The sequence below is a fragment of the Camellia sinensis genome, unplaced genomic scaffold, assembly GCF_055761805.1.
Source record: "Camellia sinensis isolate YWXY unplaced genomic scaffold, ASM5576180v1 Unanchor1, whole genome shotgun sequence".
NCBI lineage: Eukaryota > Viridiplantae > Streptophyta > Magnoliopsida > Ericales > Theaceae > Camellia > Camellia sinensis.
Window position 1 is genome coordinate 14,785,739 of NW_028128987.1, and position 23,515 is coordinate 14,809,253.

General features: G+C 35.1%; 1 protein-coding gene and 1 pseudogene across 3 annotated transcripts; one reads left to right on the forward strand and one right to left on the reverse strand.

Moving 5' to 3' along the window:
- Positions 1-639: 639 nt before the first annotated feature.
- Positions 640-1,807, reverse strand: LOC145814098 (uncharacterized; annotated as a pseudogene).
- Positions 1,808-2,729: 922 nt separating this feature from the next.
- On the forward strand, positions 2,730-23,134 carry LOC145814270 (ubiquitin carboxyl-terminal hydrolase 8-like). 3 transcript variants are annotated; one of them, XM_082910896.1, is made up of 14 exons: positions 2,738-2,999; positions 3,230-3,484; positions 4,405-4,546; positions 9,847-9,906; positions 10,048-10,143; positions 12,780-12,836; positions 16,980-17,294; positions 17,537-17,677; positions 17,752-17,922; positions 19,018-19,275; positions 19,482-19,630; positions 19,814-20,368; positions 20,865-21,138; positions 22,614-23,134. In XM_082910896.1, exons 1-14 carry the CDS (start codon positions 2,905-2,907, stop codon positions 22,728-22,730), a joined length of 2,685 nt encoding a protein of 894 aa, XP_082767022.1. In that variant the 5' UTR covers positions 2,738-2,904; the 3' UTR covers positions 22,731-23,134. The 3 variants fall into 3 exon arrangements, with proteins under 3 accessions (XP_082767024.1, XP_082767022.1, XP_082767025.1); XM_082910898.1 differs by lacking the exon at positions 12,780-12,836 and having other exon boundaries at positions 2,730-2,999; XM_082910899.1 differs by lacking the exon at positions 12,780-12,836 and having other exon boundaries at positions 2,787-2,999; positions 3,402-3,484.
- Positions 23,135-23,515: the final 381 nt, after the last annotated feature.

A 23,515-nucleotide genomic window follows, 5' to 3' on the forward strand; every position in this document is an offset into this window, starting at 1 on the left:
TTTTTTAAGGTCCTTGATATTATGATTTTATAGCATAAAGGACATCAAATATTTTTATGATGTCTAAGGTCCATCAACAATATTTTCATAATGTCTAAGGTCCTTCAACCTTGATCCAGAGAAATTTCAGTCCAGAGAAAATTGGTCCAGAGAAATTTCAATCCAGAGAAATTTCAGTCCAGAGAAAATTGGTCCAGAGAAATTTCAGTCCAAATTTCTCTGGAAAATCTAATTATTCTCAGAAAATTTTCAGATCTGCTGCTACTTTTAGCATGCAAAATGCCCATGATTTTGTTTGGTATTGATTAGTACTCTTTCTCTCTTGCAGTTTTTCCCCCTTGTCTTAAGTTTATGTCCAGAGAAAATTGGTTCAAAAAAAATTAGTCCAGAAAAAATTCATATCACAGAGAAATTTGGTTCAGAGAAATTCTTAGAATTTCTCTGGACTTTCCAGAGAAATTTTAACGCTTCCAGTGAGAGGGAAATAGATTTTAAACTGTTTGCTGTAGAATGTGATCTGATCTAGATACTACAAAAACACAATAATACAGATTATGCCCAGTAGTACCAATCCATTTTGTACATACACAAATCCTATACAAATTCAAGACCCAAACACAGCCTTTGTGCTTACATTTTCTAGCTTGGTGCTTTCCCAGTGACATGCTGCGCAATCCACCCCAAACCATCATACAGCCCATCTCCTGTGAGGGCACAGCAGGCTTGAATGTGCCAATCATGGTTCTTGATACTGTGAAGGGAAAGGGCATCGGTTATCTCGGCCGGAGTCATGGCATCCTTGAGGTCTTGTTTGTTTGCAAAGACGAGTACGACAGAATTTTGAAGATCGTCGTGTGGGAGTAGGCGGAAGAGTTCATCCTTCATAATACCAATCCTGGCTCTATCTGTGCTGTCTATCACTACAATCACCGCATGAGTTCCCCGGTAATATGTTGCCCACGATGTCCTAAGTCTGTCTTGTCCGCCAAGATCCCAAACCTGATAAAACAACAGTAACAAACAGATTAAATCAATTACAGAACATCAAGAAGATAGTAAAGAGGGGCAGGAATTCAGCAACCAAACCAAGATGCATAACTCCCAAGGTCTATTGGATTTGATGATAGCAAACAATAATTTTTGCAAAACCTTGTTATCCGGAAGCTTAATTCTATCACCTGTGTCTAATTTGTTGGGTATGGGGAGTGAGGGACCTTAGACTACAAAAGAATATATTGTGGACCTAATCCATTACTAAAAGGTGGATAGGGACCTTAGACCGATTTTCCCTAAATTATATAATTGATGTGACTTAAAACTTTTGATTATGAACATAAATATCCACACCAAAATCACATTTTCCAAAAATACCGTCCGTTTACGTCGCTTTTCTCCGCATATGCATCTCAGTTTGTCAAAATATATATCACATATTAATATAAGGGTTCTGCTTTGGTCGAGATCGGATTGGACAGTGTTGCTGTGTTTGTGAGGATTTATTATAGGTCTTGTTTTGATAATTTAAATTGTTAATATATAGAACTCATCGAGTATTATAAATCAGTTTTATATAAAAAAATAAACATTGAACAAATTAACGGTTGACAAAAAATTATTTTGATCACATAACTATTAATATCCGATCAATATTATTTTTACAAATATACAATACTCGATAAGTTTTACATATTGAACGATTTAGATTATCAAAATAAGATCCATAATAGATTCTAATGAGCCCATAAACACCGTTCAATCCGACCCTGGATTGGACCAAAACCGGACCTTTAATATAAATATTTACCATTATCGATAGTGATTTTTGTCACTGTAACGTACAATTATAATACGTTAATTTGTACTCCGTTGATTAAGTTTTAAAATCTATAATTCGTTTTGAAATTGCTCTCCACTGCTTTGTTATAATTTATATATATATATATATATATATTAAAATTTTAATAAAATATCAAAATAAAAATAAGTATAAAAAAATTTAAAATATAAAATTTGTTATAAATTAGTAGTATGTATCTGTAAAATATTATATAAAATTAATTTATGGTATATATATATATATATAAAATATTATATAAATACTTGATAATTATTTAAAAAAATATTAAATTAACTAATAAATTAAAACTGCTTCAATATTGATTTGGTTATATGTGAATCCACCCTTCACGGTTGACTTACAATTTACTTCAAACGATCAAAACCGCACCGTACACAGGAGTTTGTTAGGTTTAACTCTCAAAAAAATAATTTTTGAAATTTTTTTTTTTAAATTTTATTTGGTTGGAATTTTTTTAAAAAAAATTTTCTAAAATCATTTTATCTCACCTATACATCAATCAATCACTTTTTCTCTTTCCTCTCTCCTTCTCAATCACTTTCCCTCTTATACAAATCTGCTCAACTACAATAAAATATCAAATCATTTCAAACTCCCAAACACTAAAATTATTTTCAAAATATACCACCAAACAAACCGAAATAATTTCTAAACTTTCTCCCCAATTTTTTTTAAAAAAATTTATCTCAAAACACAAATATATATATATATATATATATCAAATTTAACTAATATATTTATCTCAAAACACAAATACATTTAACTAATATATATCAAATTTAACTAATATATTTATCTCAAAACACAAATATATTTAAATAATATATATATATATATATCAAATTATTTATATATATCAAATTATTTATTTATTTATTTATTTGATTATGATCATTTGAATCCTCTTCACATAAAAAACTCCATTCGCTTCTCTTCAAATCCGCCATTCTCTCTCTCTTCTCTCTCTCTCTCTCATGATCTGCATTCTTGCAAGCCTCATCCGCCATTTTTGAATTTGCACAAGCTCCGTCTTTCTCTCTCTAAAAATGGACGGTCCCACCGAAGAATCTTCCGACACTTCCAAACAAGCCTCCGTCTCAAACAACGGCGACGACCAGCGAGTCTACTTCGTTCCCTACAGGTAAACACCCTCATTCACCTCTTCAATCAATCAATCAACCAATTAATTAATCAATCAACATTTGCAAGCCCAAAACACAATTTACACTTTTTTGTTTTTTTGTTTTCTATGCGGGTTTTTTTTTTTTCCCCCGCATTGGATTCAAATGATCAAATTTTGGTAAAATATGATTTGGGTTGTGAAATTTGACAATTGGGATTGTTGGGTCTTCTTCACATGTGGTGTTTTAGGTGGTGGAAAGAGGCACAGGGCTCTTCATCATCGCCTGATTCGGATGGGAAGAAGGGGATTTTGTACACGGTCACACCCGTGTCATCGTATGCCGGTCCGATGAAGATAATCAACAATATATTTAACTCAGATCTTGTGTTGAATCTGAGGAGAGATGATGATTTTTTGCAGAATAATGAGAATGGTGATGTGGGGATCTCAGGTCGGGAATATGCCCTGGTTCCTGGGGAAATGTGGCTGGAGGCTCTTAAATGGTGAGTGCTTTAGATTTTGTGTGAAACTGGATTTTCTGAATTTGTTGAATAGCCAATGGAACAGTAGTGCTTGCGGCTTTGTCGTTTTCTTTGATTCAAATGTGCGTGAAAATTGGTGTTTATTTGTTGGATTATTGCTTGAGATGCCTTGTTTTCAATGATTCCAACAGCTGGTTCTTTAATTTCTTGCATTCGGTAACTTATTTCTTATTTGAGTGATTTATGGTATGCTCACAATTTATTGAGTCTCCTTGCACCTTTGAAAAAATAAAATGGTAAGTCATAGATTCTTGCTTGTTGGGGAACCATTATTTTTTTCTATTCCATGCATACAACTGCAGTATTCTTTCGCTTGGAGTTGTCCACTGAATTAACTGTAATCACAATTATAAGTGAAACAAAAATGCTCGAGACCCACAATTTACATCCCCAAATTCACCCATGGTGTCATCGCACAAGAGTTGGGTTGGGTCTTATATGGCTGAGTTTGTGACAAATCAAAACTTGACATGTATCATGCCTTGATATTGTGGGTCAAATTAGGAGAAGCCTAAAACCTTAAACATTTTCCTTAGTGATAACTTATTTTTTCACTCCATTTTGTTTTATATTTTAGTAGATATGGAAAAGAAAGCAGTTTGTTTTTCTATGTAGGCTACTGTGTCTTCTTCCTGGAAATACCCTTTTGAGGTTGCTCGTGTCAATTTTTTATTTTAAATTGTTTTGTTTCTATGGTGTGTTAAGCAATTTTGGGGTGTCAGAGTTGCATGGTTACTAATTGATAAATTCTTGAGATTACCTTTTATATTGATGGCTTTATCTATATATTAGAGGAAAAGCCCATGCTTTTGGATACAAGTGCTTGGCTAGTAATAGCTTATCCCACTAAACAACCGGTAATGTTCTCCTGCTTCACATAGGCACAGCGATAATAAAACTGCTACAAAGGATGGTAGAAGCTTTTCAGCTGCAGAAGATGATATGGCAGATGTCTATCCTTTACAACTTAGGCTCTCTGCTTTGCGAGAAACAAACACAGTGGGAGTAAAAATAAGCAAAAAGGTGAAACTTTTCAGCTAATCTCTCTCACTTTCTTGATATGTATCATTTTGATTGACACTTCCGGTCTTAAAGCCTTTGCCTCCTTCTGGAATTTAAGAATGAAACATATTCTTTGATGGTATGGGCTCTTAAATGAAAAGAATTTAGTTCTTACATGAAATACTATCCGATACAGGTGCAAAGTGCTAGATTTACTTGTAAACATAATATTAATTTTAATAGACATCTGGATAATGTTTGTAATTCATGGAGTACAGTAGGTTATTAATTCATGAATTGAAATAACTTCCAATTCAGCATGAATAGAAGCATACACAGTTTTTGAGCCTTTATTTTATTTTTTTTAATTTTTTTTTAGAGTTTTATGTTGGCAGAGATTACATATAACAAACTAACAATATAAGACAAGAAAAACTGGCCTTCAAGTCTCAAGTCTCACACCCTTTCCAATGTGCGACTGTGACAGCTTGATGTACATTGCTGGGGCCACCAATTAATTATATGTACCCTGAAACTTGTTTTGGGGCTGTTAGTTGCACGTGTGTATGTGCATGTATATACTTGCCAAAAGAGAACAAGGAGACTTTGAGAAAAGGGGGTGACAAATTGGGGTAGAAAACGAGGAGGGAGGGTGAGGGTGTAAGAGCTCAATTTGCATTGTTTGTTCCTATTTATTATTTTTTATCAGTATAATCTTTTTAGGCAATTGGTTGTCCAATATACTTGATAAAAGATTTATATGAATTACGTAAATATTAGGGAAAAATAGGCTGTGAGCTAGTGTGATGGAAAGTGCTATCTTCCTTCCCTTATGCTTTGGCAGGATTGGTCACTGGAATCAACCTCTCCACTAAGACTACCTACCTAGGAGGAATGAATGGTTAAGGATAATAAGGCAAAGGAAGGAATATATTGGAAGTTATTTCATTGAAAGGGGAGACTATAACTATTGATCAAAATAATGGAAGTCTTGAAACCTTTATCAAGGAGCCATTTGTAGCAAGAAGCAAGGGTTATCATGAATGCGGGGGGTTACAGAGAATTGACCTATCCATAGGGTGATCCTATGATTGATACATGATATAAACTCTCCCTTTCTGTATTTTGTTATTTTTTTGAAAAAAATTAGGGTGATTCAACTCCCGGCTTGAGTTGGAGGTGGGACCAATTGGCCTTTGTAGCTATAGGAAGAATGTTATCATAGTTAATAATTTGCTTGGATTGGGATGGTTCCTATTTGCTTAGCTTGGTCTATTCTGGCTAAGATTGGTCCATACTTGTCTTTGGCTCAGACTGCATTGTGTGATTAGGCAGCTTTGGGAGGTTGTGAGGTTGTGTTTCTTGTAGAGTACCCTGTCAAAGAGTCTTTATCTTTTTGTTGTATGGGCTTGCCCCAAGGTGTAATAACTTAATAAGTCTTCTCTGGCTAGATCCTAAGATTTCGATCCATGGCTCACTAATCCTCATATGGCCCAAGGAAAAGAAATGCCATGGTGGTCATATTTGTCTGCCAAGCCAAGTACTTCTCCAATGGAAAAAAAAAAAAAATGGATTGACCAACCCACTTCTTAAATAACCTACATCTAAAAGAGTATTATTTGATACAGGGAATTGCATGGGAAAAATTGTGGAAAAGGGGGAATGCTCAAATCTGGCATGTGTTAATGCACAAATAATAGATGACAACACATGCTTAGATGACAAAGAATTGGGAAAAACATTCAATGGTGGCACAAACTTAATTTCCAATGCTGATGGTATGAACATTAAATGGTTTTGGGGATAAGAAGGTAGCTGTTCCATAATTGTGAATAGTATCACAAAAATAGTAATATCATAAATTGTGCGAGAAAGGAGAAAAAAAGGTAGAAGAAGCGGAGAAGGAAAGAGGCGCTTCACCCTAGTAAGGGTTAGACATATTCGCACAAAGTACAAACACAATTTCAAATATTTGTAAACTCAGCCCGGGATAATTTAAATGGAGTTCCTTGGTGTTCGAGGGGGAGTTGTTGTCCATTGTTGGTTTGGCGGATGGCCAGTAGCCCAAAGAAATGAAAGAATTGGTTACATTCACAAATAGGAAACTAGGAAACCTTTATGAATTTGAATATTCTATGCCTACCGTAAACTACCTAAAATTATGACGTGACTCAAATTACGAACCATCCCATGGCCATGTTTAGGAAATTGCAAAATTATGAAAATACTTCTAACTATTAAAACCTAATAAAAAATAGAATAAATCATACTAGCTGCCCACTAACTCATAAAAACATAAATTAAGACTCAAATAGACCCTAAGATATGATCCACGTGAATTCCAAATTTGCCCTTCTTATAATTTCCATGCTTTGCATCGCCTTTTCTCTAAAAAAATAAAAAAATAAAAAATCATAAATATACATACTTGACATCAGCAAAAGTCACAACTTATGTAATGGCTATGGTCACTTTCTTTTAGACCAAGAAAGGCTTCTTGCTATCTACAGATCTTTGTTTTTGGCTTCCAATGTGTATCATTTTTGTTTAGCCATTAAATAGATACAACATAAATAACACTAATGATGAATACCTCGAGAATATCATTTTTTTTTAAAAGATGACCATGAGTATCAACAAAATGATTATTTGAGATTACCTCTATGCTTGAGCATGGATCATGACATGAAACTCCAATGTTAGGGGTATTTAGAGGAATGCGATTGAATTGTCTAGCAATGCCAAAATTTTCTTGTTTAATATGCTGAACTATTTTGGGGGCCTTAGAAAAGTTCTCAAACCGATGCCTTTTATTAGTAAGAAAAATGATTCATCCCCCTAATTTTGGCCTCCCCAATTCCATGCCCAATGATGTGGAAGTAGGGGAGCTAAAGATGAGAGAGTGAGGAGTGGGGGACTGCTTCACATGTGTTTTAGCCACGTCATTGGGGGTGGAATTGGGGGCCTCAATTAGGGGGATGTAGCATATCTTTCATTAGTAATTCACTTAATCTTTTTCTTGACACAATCAATATTAGGTAGGATTTTGTCAATTTTAAAAACTTATTGCTGCAAAGTAGCTGTTATCTATTCTTTTAATTTAATTTGGTACACTGTACATCAATTAGAGTGATTTTTTCCCCTCTTTCTAGTTGTATAGTTTTTTTGAAAACTTTTAATTCTAAAAACAAATCTAGACCATCAATATCATTAAAAAGTTATGTTTCGAAAAATCTTCAAGTTTAAGACATTTTTCCAACTATAATTATCTAATGATTTTAATTTTTTGAAATTAAATAGAAAACTAAAAATGTCTTCATTTATACAATTGAAATTGTTCAATCCTACTCTCAATTGAGGAAATAACATGATATACTATATAAAGGAAACAATCAATTCTAAAAGATTCTTCAACATAGTGTATTATCTTGTAATAGGCATTTTCGTCAAATAGTTTCTTTCTATGAATTATACTTTTTTCAAAAAATACTAGTTTGATTTCCATTTTTGTTCCAATCTGTACAGATGAATTCTAGTAGATGTAAATTCATTTTCTTTATAATGTTTGAAGAAATGATAACTTTTAATTGTTCTAAAAGAGGCATTTTCTTTTTATTTGGAAGATCCTAGCAATGGATCCTTTTTCAATGTTTGACCCGTTATAAGTTTTAAAAAATAATTCATAAGGATGCTCTTTTTTTGCTTGATCACGCGAGGCTTGACCGACTTTAGTTATTGGGCCCAGTGAAATAACACACTTCTGGGCTATGAAGCACGGGCACCTCTCCGATGTCTGCGTATCAGTGTCGGACACGAACATGTGTCGAACACGCTGTGGACACGTGTCCGACACTCTCCTGAGAGTGTCCCTTTTTTTTTTTTTGAATTTTTTGTTGCTGGACACGTTCGGGACATGTGTTGGACACTACGAGGTGCAAAACATAATTTCTGAAACTTGAAGTGTGGGTCAAATTGTAAAAAATAAAATTAAAACAATTAACCCAATTTGGAACCCTACAATTGAATTGATTGAAAAGAAGAGACAAGAGAAAGAGTTGCTCACTATGAAGCACAAGTACTCCAAAAATGGTACCGTGCGGGTACCAGGTGCGGGTACACGTACTGGGTACCTTGAATGCATGTCGGGTATGGCAAATACATTTGGGTACGTCGTGGGTACGGCAAGGTGATTATTTATTTATTTATTTTTGTGCAGCTGCTAGAATTTATTGCAACCTTTATCATTCTTCTTTCAATTTTGAAAATATTAAGTAATTTATTTCCAACACCTTTTACCCATGAGTCATGGTTTTGCTCTCTTTTGCATCCTGTTTTAGACAATCAAAAAAGAAAAAGAAAGAATTATATAACCTTTTAGACAAGTTATTCTCTTTTTAGTTTTGATTTGTATGTTGGATGTTTAGCTATAAATTAATTTTTTTTTTTAAAAAAAAAATTTACGTACCTCAGCCGTACCCTTACCTTACTTTTTTAAGAATTTGCTGTATTGGCGTACCCGTATTGTACCCTTACCCTTACCCGTGCTTCATAGGTTGCTCACTGCTCGTTGCTTGTTGCCATATCAAAGGAATGTTCTTCGATTCTCTTCTTCTTGTTCGATCTTCTTCTTCGAGTTTTTCGATCTCTCTCTCTCTCTCTCGGTCTCTCTCTGTTTTTCTTTGCTCTCTCTCTCTCTCTCTTTTCTTCGCTCTCGCTATCTTCGTTGCTCTCTTCTTTTTTTTTTCTTTGTGCTGAATGTAAATGTTTTTTTTTTTTAAATTTTTTAATTTTTGGCTTCTCTCTCTTTCTGTCTTTGATTGTTATTATTATTATTTTGTTGGCTAATTAGTTTTATTTGATAGAACAAATTAGTTTTATTTGAAGAAAAATCAAATTGTAGTTGATATTGCTGAAATTATTAATTTTAATGTTGTGTTTATTAATTTTATTATAGGAACCAATTTTTTATTTTGAAATACAAAATGTTTTTTCTATATAATTTTAACAGTACCTTTCAATGATTTTTTTATATAATTTTATGACATAATAAATAAATTTAATTATATATATTGAATGAGTCCCCAACGTGTCGTGTCTCCTATTTTTTGAAAATTTGCGTGTTCACATGTCCGTGTCTGTGTTTATGTCTGTGCTTCATAGCTTCTGCGCTTTCCCAATTCGTGGCCTTACTAAGGGACATTAATAAGGACATTTATCAAATAGAACAATATATATCATTAAAGGTCTTAAAAATTTGGATTGTACTTTGTTTTTATTCTATTCTTTCCATGTGTTGAAGTGCGTTTGTTGTATTTTTGCAGGACAATGCAGTCGATCGCTTCAAAAGAGCTTGCAAGATTTTCAGTGTCGAGTCTGAGCTAGTAAGCTTTCAATTATTTGGTTTTCCTAGGGAAACAATATATATTTGAAGTAAAATTGGATGGTTTGTAGCCTATTTTATTTTATGTTTCTGAAAGCCATTGTATTGGAGTGTGTTGTTTCTAACTGATGTTATTATGCAGTTACACATATGGGATTTTTCAGGGCAGACAACCCTATTTTCCTCATACGACAACAAAAAGTCAGCGAAAGAGACTCAACGGCAGCCCGAGCAGGAGGTAAGTTGTAGATGTGTGATAAGATCTATTTTCTCTTTCTTACAATTCTTATTATCGCTTTACAGGTATTCTTAATTGAAAGAAACTGATGTCATCCATAAAATTAGTTTCTATAACTTAAAATTGTTATACTTCTATTTAAGCAAAATCTGGTGGTGCAACATTTATTTTCTGTTGGCTATTGTTCTCCAGTTTTCTTTTAAGCATATTTATCAAGTGAGGTAGACAACAATTGGGTATAATGGTATAGCAATTGAGTTGACTCTGAGCCCCATGTATCTTTTGAAACGTGGAAACCAATTTTACATTTTGTGAATCAATAAAGCAGAACTGAATTCAATTTTTATGACGTCAAAAATAAAAATCATGTTTAGTTGATTGCTTGAATTATAAATGTACTATACAAGTAGGTATGTGCTTTGTAGCTAGTGAATCTTACCATGGTGGGGTGCAATATGGTACTTATTACGGTTATCATTTACCCTTTACTCAAGAGGTTTAATATAGACGTCATGTTATTTCTTATTTAATATTTGTATTTGTACTAAAACCTGTTTAGACATTCGCTACACTTAACAGCAGGGAAAAAAAGAAATCCATTATTCTATGCTTTTGGTTGAGTTTGGTATTGATTTGCTTTGGAATAGACCTTAGTTCGTGGTCGTTGCGTTCCAAACATGGGATCAAAGGGGTTACACGTTCTATCATATGAAACAGAAGATATATTAAGAAAAGGTTATAATATAAGGATTTGATTGCATAGCTTATAATGTCTTTTCAAAATAGACCAACTACTAAATGTATTTTCCATTCCATAGTAAAGACTCTTGCACAATGGTTTTAGAATTGTGATAAAAAAGTTTTTTCTTTTGTGAAATAAGATAATGCTTCAATGTTCACCTGAAAGACTGAAAGGACAGTACAGGACCTTCTGCTTCTGGCTTATGCTCCCTTCCATCTCATTGAGCTTTAAAATGGTAAACTATGAAGCACGAATAAGGACATGGGACATGGCGTTTTAAAAAAAATTAGGAAATGGGAAAAAAAATATTTTAATGTTTATAAAAATTTCATCCATAAATAACCAAAATAATTAAAAAGTTGAAAACTAACACTAATTTAATATTAAAAAAACACTAAAATTTAATAAACCAGAGACTAGATATGTGTTGTGTTAGGTTTCCAGGGATCATTAGACGTTAGTCTCTCAATGTCATAGTTGTGGGTAGATTTATGTTGTGTTGTTCGATGCGATGGTTGGATGAGTTTGATATATTTTTTTTATTCAACTCTTATATTTCCAAATATTATAATATGAGCCTTGGAATTAGCTTTGGAAAATTAAAATAAGACCCTGTCGTGTCTAGTGGAAAAAATTATCAAAAAAATGGACATGCCATGTGGTGTGTTAGACACATGTCCTTGTGTGTCACGCCACGTCCGACACTACTATGACACCTATTTTGAGGTGTTGATGCTGTGAGAATATTAGGTTAGGTTTATATATATGGTAGCGTTTCCTTTTCTAAGAGATTGTATAGGTGTATATATATGGCAGTGTTTTAGGTTTATATATATGGTAGTGTTTTCTTTTGGTTTTAGGGTTAGGTTTACTATATAATCGGATGTATTCTTTGTATTAGTACACAATTTGAATATACAAATTTATTCAGAAACTTACATGGTATCAGAGCCGTGTCTGAAACCCTAGTTCTTACCTCTGATTGATTCGAAGTTTCCTCTAGTTCAAGGTTCTGCCTTTGATTCAAAGTTCTCTCTGGTTCAAAGTTCTCTGCTTTGGTGCTTCCTTTGACTTAGGATAGTTGTGTTCAGTCTCCCTTTGGTGCTTCTAGTTCGGTGCCTTCATTTGACTTGGGAATATTTGTGGTCTCTAGGTCAAAATTCTGGTTATTATATTTTGACCCTACTTGGTTATTATATATTTTATTCAAGACCTTTGCAGTTTGTAGGTTCTTTGGATAATTTGTTGCTTATTACAATTTGACCCATTTGATTCTGGTTGTGGGTAATTACAGTTTGAACTTAAGCTTTCTGTTTATGATGTCTTTGGCTTCTGATGAGTGTGCCTTCTGCCATCAGAAGGTTCATTGGAAGTACCACTGTCCCAAGAAGGGATGTTTGTCTGCCTCTACTCAGCAATCTTAGAACCAATTCCGGGTTCCCTCTCGCTGCTTATATTGCATCTGCTCTGACTCTTGATCTTGACTTGGCTTCCTTGAGTGCTCAAATTAGTCAACTTCAGCATATACTGTCTACCTTCCAACCATCCCCATCTGCCTTCATTGTTTCCTCTCTTCATTTAGGTTTGCTTGGGTCTTCTTCAGGTATTTCTTTGTCTGTCTGGATTTTTGACTCTGGTGCCTCTCATCATATGACTTCCCATCTCTCCTTACTTCAAAATTGTACTTTCCCTCCGTTTCCTATTAGTGTTAATTTGCTAATGGATCTGGTATGTCTGTTGTATCTGTAGGGTCTGTCTTATTGTCTGCTATGTCTACTGTTTTTTTCCATCTATCCTTTATGTTCCTTAATTATCTGTCAGTTTATTATCTATCAACCAGCTTGATGCCTCCGGTTTTGATGTTATCTTTTCTTCTTCTATCTATTCTGTGTAGGATCTGATGTCCAAGCAGCAGATTGGGACTGGTTGTAGAGTTAAAGACCTCTATGTGGTGGAGAGCCTACATCTGCCTATGACTACCTCTCTGATTGCTTTTTTTTCTTTTCAATTAGATTCTTTCTTAAGTTCTTTCTATTTGTGGCATTCTAGATTAGGACATTTGTCTGTTGGTTGCTTACGGCCTTTAGCTTAGTCGGGTATATTGGGTAAAATTTTTCCTAGTCCACTTACCGAGTGTCGGGGGTGTAAACTTGCCAAAATGACAACCTTACCTTTTCGTGAAAGTACCTCTATATTTGATATACCGTTTTTTTTTAGTTTATACTAATGTCTGAGGTTCTCTTGTTCTCGTTAAAGGGGGTTCTGCATACTATGTTTCATCTGTTGATGACTGCACCCGTTATACTTGAGTTTATCTTATGACTCATAAGTTTGACTTCTACTAGATATACCGTACTTTTCAGTCTATGGTCACTATATAGTTTGGGTGTCCTATTAAATTGTTGTGGTCCAACTTGGGTGGGGAACACTTTAAATTGAGTTCTGTGAATATTTGGCCAATTTGGGGACCATTCACCAAACTTCCTGCACTGATACATCTGCTCAAAATGGTCGAACTGAGAGTAAACACTGTCATCTCCTTGAGACAGCTAGGTCTCTTTCTCTCTGCCTCCGTTCTGGCTTTGTTTTGGGGTGAGGTAGTTTTTACTGCTGTTTTTTTTCTCAACCATATCCCTACCACTCTTCTTTCTGATCGGTCTCCTTATGAGGCTCTGTTTTCTCAACTTCCTAATTACTCCCTCCTTCGTCTGTTTGGGTCTACTTGTTTTGTCCTTTTATCCCGTAAAGATATGACCAAACTTAATGCCTGGCCTGTCGTATGTGTCTTTTTGGGTTACAGTCTTACTCAGAAAGGTTATCGTTGTTATGACCCTGTTTCCCGTCGCTTTTATTATGTCTCTTACCATGTTGCTTTTCTCGAACGTTTACCTTACTTTTAGCTTCCTCCTCTCACAACCCTAGTTTCCAAAAAAGATTTGGTTCATATTGATCCATTTCCTTTTGAGGTCTCTCTTGATGAGTATATCTCTATTGTTCCCCATGAGCTTATTCCCTCTTCTTTTTGTACCACCCCTCCTAATGAGTCCCTCTCTACGGACCCCCATGAGTCTACTCCTTCCTTTCCTCCTCATTTCCCGCCTGCTCGTGTTCCTTATCCTTCTCCTTCTCCTTCTCCTTCTCGTCCTTCGATGTTAGTCTATTCTCGTCGCAAGGCTCTCCCTCCACCAGTTGTCTCTGCCCCTGCTGCTGATCCTTCTGCTTCTGACGACTCTGATCTTGCTAATTGTAACTATCCCCTTCGCATCCGTGAATAGGTAGTCAAACTTGGTTTTGCGAAAACATGTTTTTCTCCTTTATACTGTACATTTTTGTTTGCTATACACTCCTTTTCCGAACCGTAGTCTTACAAGGAGGCCTGTCAGGATCCTCATTGGATTCAAGTCATGGAGGATGAGTTGTCTGCTTTGCAGAAAACTAGTACTTGGGAGTTGGTTCCTTTGCCTGCTGGTAAGAATTTGGTTGATTGCAAATGGGTCTACAAAGTCAACACTTATTCTGATGGTTCTCTTGAGCGCTACAAGGCTCACTTGGTTGCTAAGGGTTTTTCCTAGGAGTATGGCATTGATTATGAGAAGACCTTTGCCCTTGTTGCTAAGGTGACTATTGTTCGTACTTTGATATTTGTCCCTACTGTTCGTCATTGGCCTCTTTATTAGATGAATGTTAAGAATGCTTTTCTTAATAGTTATCTCATTGAGGAGGTTTACATGCGTCCTCCTCCTGGCCTTCACCATTCCTTTGGATAGATTTGTCGTCTTCAGTGTGCTTTGTATGGTTTGAAGTAATCTCCTTGTGCTTGGTATGATTGTTTTCAGACTGTTGTTACTGAGCTTGGGTTTTATCTTTCGGTCCAGGACTCTGTTTTGTTTCTCCTTCACACCTCTGCTGGGTTTGTTGCCTTGTTATTGTATGTGGATGATATGATTATTACTGGTTCTGATTCTTCTACTACCTCTGAGGTCAAACAGCATCTCTTCTGCACCTTCGAAATGAAGGATTTGGGCCCATTGCAGTACTTTCTTGGTATTGAGGTGGCTTTTTCTCCCAAGGGTTACTTTCTGTCTCAGGCCAAGTATGCTAATGAAGTTATTCATTGTGTTGGTCTTACTAACACTAAGCTTGTTAATGTGAAACTTAATACTACTGATGGTGTTCCTCTACTTGATCGTATTTTATATCGGGAGCTCGTGGTTTGCTTAGTCTATTTGGCAGTTACTTGTCTTGATCTTGCCTATGCTGTTCATGTGGTTAGTCAGTTCGTTTTTGCTCCTCGTTCTACAAATTGGGCTTCTTTAGTTCGGATTCTTTGCTATCTTCGCAGTACTATCTTCCAAGGATTGTTATTGTCCTCTACTTCTTCCTTGGCTTCAGTCGCCTATGTTGACGCTGATTGGGCTGGTGATGTTACAGATCGTAAGTCCACTTTTGATTTTTGTATGTTTCTTGGCGATTCCTTGATTTCTTGGAAAAGTAAGAAACAAACTATTGTTGCTTGTTCTACTGTCAAAGCTGAGTATTGTGCTATGGCTCACGCTATTGCTGAAGTTGTCTAGCTTCGTTGTCTTTTGTCTGACTTGGGCGTCCCTTAGTCTTTTCCGACCTCGCTCTATTGTGATAATTGTAGTGCTATTCAGATTGCCCATAACACTATCTTCCATGAGTAAACAAAGCACATTGAGATTGATTGTCACTTTGTCCTTCAACATCTGCAGTCTGGCTCTATCTTGCTTCCTTTCGTCTCTTCGGTTTTGCAACTTGCTGACTCTTTTACTAAGACTCACACCACTGCTTGGTTTCAGTTTCTTTTTGGCAAACTCTCAATGTTTTCTGCTACAACACCTTGAGTTTGAGCGGGTGTGTGAGAATATTAGGTTAGGTTTATATATATGGCATTGTTTCCTTTTCTGGGAGATTGTATAGGTGTATATATATGGCATATTTTCTTTTCTGAGAGATTGTATAAGTGTATATATATGGCAGTGTTTCCTTTTAGTCTTAGGGTTAAGTTTATTATATAATCAGATATATTCTTTGTATTAGTACGCAATTTGAATATACAGATGCTTCATAGATGGTAAGCTAAGTGTATAAGTTGGTAAATTTTTACTAATTAAAAATAATGGAATCAATATCACAACTTACAAGACTTTGGATTTCTAGGAGAGAGAAATTTTGGATACAAGAGCTAATCAGCTTGTTTGGTTTGGATTTTCAGGATTCACCTTTCAAAAAATTGAAATTTTTTGTTGTCCATATTTTTTTGTTTTCACTGAATTTTTTTAATATTCTAATCAATTTTTTAAGAAAAAGTATAATATTTATGAAAAAAATCTTTAGAAAATTCACTAAATACCAAAAATATAAAAAAATACGAGAATTCAATACATTTTTCGTATTCTTGTGTACTTATTGATTTTTTAAAATATTTTTTTATAAATATTTTATTTTTAGATACATCTAAGTAAGGCATATCTAAAAAGTAAAAAAATTGCTTAAAATTTTAAAAATATTCACTAAAAAAAAAAAAAAAAACAAAAAACAAAAAACTCAATTTTCTAGAAATTGAATCCGAAAGATTGAAACTAAACACACTGAATAAATCTTTGAAATTTACAATTTTCAAATGTCAAAAGTTAGTTATTGAGATACTAACCACCTATTTTTAGACAAAGGCTAGCTTCAACCAACAACTGCCAACACGCTAATTCATATCAGCACTCGCACTGTCAAAAGAACTTGTCCTCAAGTTAGGAAAATACAAGAACACAAAGTTAGGAAAATACAAGAACACACAAGATTAGTCTACAACATAAGGCACCAAATGCACCCAAGATCTCCCAGTCATAGTGTACCATGTTTGCTATGCAAGAAGAGGATGCAGAAGATTGAGGGAGCCTAAAATGGTCATGGACTAGCCACTCTGTTTATGTCATTTTTAAAAGAATTAAGTACAAAATTCTGTTGACTTATAACACCATGTTGCTTACTAAGTTAATTATCATAATTATTTTTTACGTCTTATCAATTTGTATGAGCACTTATGTTTCTTCCCTTCTTGTTTGTCTGTATACAGATTCTCCTTGAGTTGCAAGTTTATGGGTTGGCAGATTTCAATAAAAGCAGAGATGTGAAGAAAGATGATATGAAGGGGCTTCTTCCTAATGGGACTTCATGTACAATGAATGGTGGCACTGCCAATTTGAACTGTAGTTTTATTGGGGGCTCTGGTGAATCTGGTTCTTTGGGCTTGACAGGATTACTAAACCTTGGGAATACTTGTTTCATGAACAGTTCTCTTCAGTGCTTGGTGCACACACCGAAGCTCGTGGACTACTTTCTTGGAGATTACAGTAGAGAAATAAATCATGACAACCCCTTAGGCATGGATGTATGTTGTCATCTGTTATTGTCATAAAAATGCCATGGTCCTACATGAATTTTTCTCTTTCAATATCTATTTGTTCTAATATTAATATTTCCCCCCTTTTTTATGTTTTTATTTGCATTCCTTTTTTATTTGCACAAAAATGGCATTAAATTCATGAACTTTTTTCCTGAAGATATTCTGTGGAATCTCTTATAATGACTTCCCTTTTCAAGTTTATTACTTTTTCTCCATTTCTTGGTCAGGGTGAGATTGCTTTAGCATTTGGCGATTTGTTGCGGAAGTTATGGGCTCCTGGAGCAACTCCTGTAGCACCAAGAATGTTCAAGTCAAAACTTGCTCATTTTGCTCCTCAGTTCAGTGGTTTTAATCAACATGATTCCCAAGTTAGTGTTTCCCTTTATCTGGAATTTAGAATTCTAGCTTCTGTCTTTCGAGTTATGGAACTGATTTTCTGTAGGAGCTTCTTGCTTTTCTATTGGATGGGCTCCATGAAGATTTGAATCGTGTAAAATGCAAACCGTACATAGAAGTCAAGGACGGGGATGACCGGCCTGATGAAGAAGTAGCTGATGAATATTGGAAGAATCATCTGGCTCGCAATGACTCTATTATTGTTGACGTGTGTCAAGTGAGTATCATCTTTCTGGTATCCTCTGCATTTTTTATTTTGGAAATGGAGTATTTCAATCTTCTTAGATTTGTACCCTGACCACTTCTTAAGATCTAGAATGTGAAACTTACAGAACCTCAGGATGTTGATTTCCTTTTCTAAAGGAAACTATAGTTCAGGTTTCTGGAATCCTTTTATAAACTTGTCATATGCTCTGCTTTCTTATTTTTACTGTCTCAAGAAAGGAAAAAATGAAATTTCTGGTTTCAAGATCTAGAATATTAACATATTGCCTTTCAATTAGTATTTAAGGTTAGATTTGTGCACAAAATTTAAAACCTTTAGGAGGTGACATCAAATAGGTATTGAAAATTATCAAATCTTCTCCCGGATTAACTTGTATTTCTCAAATAATTTGATCAAAGCAGGCTTCCTTTTTATCCTCTAGTTTCTACATTTGGGATTTTTGATTAATATGTCATAGGCCAAAACAGGCCATTTGTTTGATGCTCTGGTAAAAGCTCATGTTGTCAAGTGTAAAGATGTGGGTTCGTATCAGTGGCAGCCATTTCGTCTTTGTTAGGTCTGTACCCTGTGGAGCCCTCTCAGCACCACAAATTGACTGGGCCAACACTGGGTAGTGACCTTCATTATTGTAGGGCTATGAGTGTGGCAGTTCAGAAAGCAAATCTGATTTGATCCAAGGCCATTAGGGCCATTAGGGTTTTATAACAGATTGAATATAAGAGCATTGCATAATTACAAATGTGTTAAACTGGCTGCAGATGCATATATGTCCATATTGATTTTTCTTGATTGCACAGAATCATGCATGTATTAGAGTTTGGCTATTAATTTCTCAGGAATAATGGACTACTTTTAACTTCTTCATGTTTTCCCCAACAGTCTTAGATATCTTATTTTTCTGTAGTAGACAAAGAAAATGATTAGACATGTATTGAACAGATAACAATTTAATCTGTTTATAACCCTAGATGGACACATTGTTTGCCCTTTATGAGAGGGGTTGATAATAGTTGGCTTTTAGATACTCTTGATGATAAAATTTTCATCCTTATTGATTAAATGCGCCCTGATTTTTTGCCATTGCAGGGTCAATATAGGTCCACATTAGTGTGTCCTGTTTGCCGAAAGGTCTCTGTTACCTTCGATCCATTCATGTATCTGTCATTACCATTACCATCAACGATGATGCGGACAATGACTTTGACAGTCATGAGCACTGATGGAAATACTCCACCATCCCCAATAACTATTACTGTGCCCAAGCATGGAAAATTTGAAGATCTTATTCAGGCTTTAAGCACTGCTTGCTCTTTAGGGGTTGATGAGACGCTTTTGGTGGCTGAGGTATATTGTAGTAATTGTAACTTTACTATGAACCAATAATGGCTTGCATGCACATTAGATTAGTCCAGTTGTACTAGGTATATTGTAGTAATTGTAACTTTACTATGACCAATAATGGCGTGCATGCACATTAGATTAGTCCAGTTGTACTTACTCATCAACGTAAACTTTTGTTTTGAGCTCTAAAACTACATAATTACTTACAGATATACAATAATCGCATCATCCGCTATCTAGGGGAGCTAGGTGATTCATTATCATTAATTAGAGATGATGACCAACTGGTTGCTTATCGGTTACCAAAGGATGCTGAAAATGTCCAAATAGTTGTATTCATGCATCAGCATGCTGAAGAGTAAGTTAAATTTTCTTTTTCAGTTTGATCTTCTTGTCAGCGTGCTTGTGCTTCTTTTCAATTTTATTGAAATTTGTATGCTACTCAAACTAGATTCTTGCCTTTGTAGTAATGTTATGGTTTCAGGTATGGGAAAGTTAATATACTAAAATCTAAAATCTCTAATAAATCTTACATTGTCAGGCCTTTTGTCTGTGGGAAGCTGACAAGAAGCTGGAAGGCATTTGGGATTCCTTTTGTAGCAAGTTCTAAATTTGTAAATGGTTCTGATATCCGTAATTTGTATCTAAAATTACTAAGAGCATTCCTAATACCTAATGAAGATTCTGTAGATGATGACGATAACATCAAGAGAACTGCAACTGAAGAACTAATTGATATGGAGGTTGCTTCAACACCTGAGATAAATGGAGTTGCAGACTCTTCTAATGGAAAAGAGTTGGACACACATTCTGATGCTGATTTGGAGTTTTACTTAACAGATGAGAAGGGAACAACTAGGGACTCAAGAATTGCAATGAATGAGCCAGCAGCATCCAGGGCTTTGACTGGGCGGTTGAGTGTGCTTGTGTGTTGGTCAGCTAAAATGGTTAAGGATTACAAGACAAGCCTTCATAGCTCATTACCCCAGATTTTTAAGTCTGAATTCTGTGGAAAAAGACCTCAGGAATCTGTTTCTCTATATAAATGCCTTGAAGCATTTTTGAAGGAGGAACCTCTTGGACCAGAGGACATGTGGTCAGTGTGTACATCATTAGCTTTTTTGAATTTGGATCTGGAAATATTCTTCCTTTGTAGGCAGCAAGCATTCTTTATATGAGATGTTACTAGAGGCGAGATAGTTTTTTTAAAAGTGTTTTGCCTTTTGTTTTGTGGGTTTATGTTTCCACTGTCATCTTGTAAGACCAAATTTTCAACATCACGTTCATTCTTTTGACCTAATCCACTTTCATGCATTTGGGAAAAAACTCAGAAAGGAAAAGACTTCATTTATTTATTTATTTTTGGGGTGGGCCAAAGGAAGTAGCATTTTTGTGACATTCGGGGGCATTTATTTTCTTAGATTCTTTCATGTTTTGTCGTAATATTTGGTCAAATTGTTTGTCCATTTGCGCAAGAGTGTGCTTCTGGATTCAGTATACATGTGAGCTCATTACTTTCATCACTGACCTTGCGGAAATTGGCCTGTTTTTGTGGTTTTCCTAATGATCTGTACTGTAATATGTAATCTCAGGTACTGCCCTGGCTGCAAAAAGCATCGTCAAGCAAGCAAAAAATTAGATCTTTGGAGACTGCCCGAGATTTTAGTTATTCATTTGAAGAGGTTCTCATACAGCCGATTTTTGAAGAACAAGCTGGAGACATGTGTTGACTTCCCTGTCCACAATCTTGATTTGTCAACATACATTGCTCACAGGAATGGTCAATCATCAAATCGGTATATGCTTTATGCAGTTAGTAATCACTATGGAAGCATGGGAGGGGGTCACTACACTGCATTTGTCCATGTAAGTGGCATTTCTTCTTGCGGAAAGAGTTCTAAATCCCCATCTTTGTGTATTCTGTTTATTTTTATTTTTATTTATTTACTTTGTGATTATCTAGTTTTCTTTTACAATTTAGGTATCATAGAAAACAAACATTAAATATCGTCTGCTTTGTGGGGAAAAAAAAATCTGCTCTTCTAGTTCAATGATTTGGGGTTAAGTGTATCATTTGTGTACCTTGATCTGAAACCATCATATTTCATAAAGAAAAGTGAAACATATTTCATAAAAAAACCGAAGTTCATTGCACTGACATTAAAAATTTCAAATAAGTGAATTCATATCATGCTATATTTTAGTCACTTGTGGTGTTATCAACAAGTGATAAGGATAATCTGACTGCTAGCTTTTGGTGATGGAAACACTTTTTGTGGGATTAAGCTCAATTCTCATTAGCATTGTAACTGTACCGACACTTGTATTTGGACCCAAATTTTGTAAAAATTCTTTGCACATCACACTTAACACTAATCATTTCAACCCCTAGCCCCACCCCCACCAGCTCCGGCCTCCAACCCCCAGCCCCTCCCTACTCTTCCCTGCCACTCCTGTGCACTGACACCCTTCCCCAGCCCCTCTCTCTCTCTCTCTCTCTCCATTGCCATTGCTGTTGTGATTTGGATGGCAATCTGGATCTTGTAAGGAGAGCTGCGAGGGGTCATGATGGTGGAGGGGCTGTTGAGTGGTGGGGAAGGGTAGAGAAGGGCTGGGAGTGGCGGAGAGGGGTTGGATGGCGGAGGTTGAAGTTGGGGATGGGCGGGAGGGGCTGGACAGCAGTGGCCAGTGCTGGAGATAGGCAGGGTGGTCAGAGATGGTGGCGGTGGTGGGGGTGGGGTAGGGGGTATGGGTAGGGTTAGGGTTAGGGTTTGGGAGGTTATGGGTGGGGTAAAGTTGGAATTTTCTGACAGAGTAAAATTATAATAAATATATATTTTTTGAGGTGCAATGCTGATAAGAATTAAAAATCCAATAAAATATAATCCATTAGTTTTCAAATTAATCATGCAAAAACACATTTTTCAGAGCGTAAACCATTTTTGTATTGTTTGATTTTTTTTTCTCCTAAGAAAATAAATTGGAAAAATTCGGGAATTGCTTTGTTTTGCTAATATACCATTTTGTAACCAAGGTGTACCTTGTTTCAGGATGTGTGTTCCAAATCGCTATGTTGTTAGCGTTTAATAGTAAAACATATATAGACAGTCATGCCAGAAGATATAAAACTGCCTTTAAGCCTGTTAGTGTTGGACGTAAAACAGTCTTGCCATACATTAGACGTAGCCCTTGTGGCATTTTTAGTATTCTGTACTTTAATTATGGGCTTAAATAAGGAAAATTTGCAAGTCTATAAAACTTGATGAGCATTAGATGTATGATATTGAGTGCTTGTTTCTTCTTTTTGAATGATTGCTCTAATTTTATTTGTTGTGATGTAGCATGGGGGTGATCGGTGGTATGACTTCGATGACAGCCGGGTTTCGCCCATAAATGAAGACAGGATAAAAACCTCAGCAGCTTATGTTCTTTTCTACAGAAGAGTTGCAGATAGCTAACATAATCAGATTAGGGTTTTTAGTTTTGAGCCTAGATTCCTTCTTTTTGTCGGCGTAGTCTTACAAAGAATGATATTAAAGGTAGCGCAATTCTTTCGTGTATCCCGCATTGTTTTGTTTCAGCCAATGGCGGCGTTTTGGACATGGATGAGAAAGAAAAAAGAAGATTTTGAGCACAAATTGGTGCGATGGACACACTGTAACATAGTCAGATGACTCAAATGAAAATGTGAGATTCATACTCCAAAGAAAATGTTTTACATCTACTACAACTTTGTAAATGCTTTATATTTTTTGTAGTAATAGTTTCATGGAAGTGTATTTCTTGGATTTCTCAAGTGTATTTTGAAATATTATGTTCTTGAGGTTTTCCCAAAAGAAATTCCATGAACTCCATTATGAAATTTGTTGCTCATGGATCCCCAATGGTGTATGAACTATTGCCCCATATTGTTTTGTTTCAATCTTGTTAAGTACAAATAATTTTTTTTTTTATAATTGCTAATATTCACACAAAGTCTGTTTTCATATATAGTTTCAAAAAGCATATATTAAAAATTTATCTTGACATAAAGAAATTATTACAAAAGCTCAAAAGTTAAAAAAAAAAAAAAAAAAAGAAGTCTTGTTTCTTTATAGCTTAACAAAATCCAATGAACAATAAGAAAAAAAGTATTAAACAAAATTTAAAGTTATAATAACAAATAAAAATTGATTCAACTATAGCAAAATATTAGTTAAATATTATTATTCTTGTATTTTTTAAATTATAACTGCTGTTGAGT

What these genes read in the sequence shown, in the direction of transcription:
- LOC145814270 (XM_082910896.1), top strand. Translation starts at nt 2,905, where the DNA reads ATGGACGGTCCCACCGAAGAATCTTCCGACACTTCCAAACAAGCCTCC. An exon ending in GAGTAAAAATAAGCAAAAAG is followed by an intron (nt 4,547 to 9,846) that starts GTGAAACTTTTC and finishes GTATTTTTGCAG; the next exon opens with GACAATGCAGTCGATCGCTT. An exon ending in TTAATCAACATGATTCCCAA is followed by an intron (nt 17,678 to 17,751) that starts GTTAGTGTTTCC and finishes GATTTTCTGTAG; the next exon opens with GAGCTTCTTGCTTTTCTATT.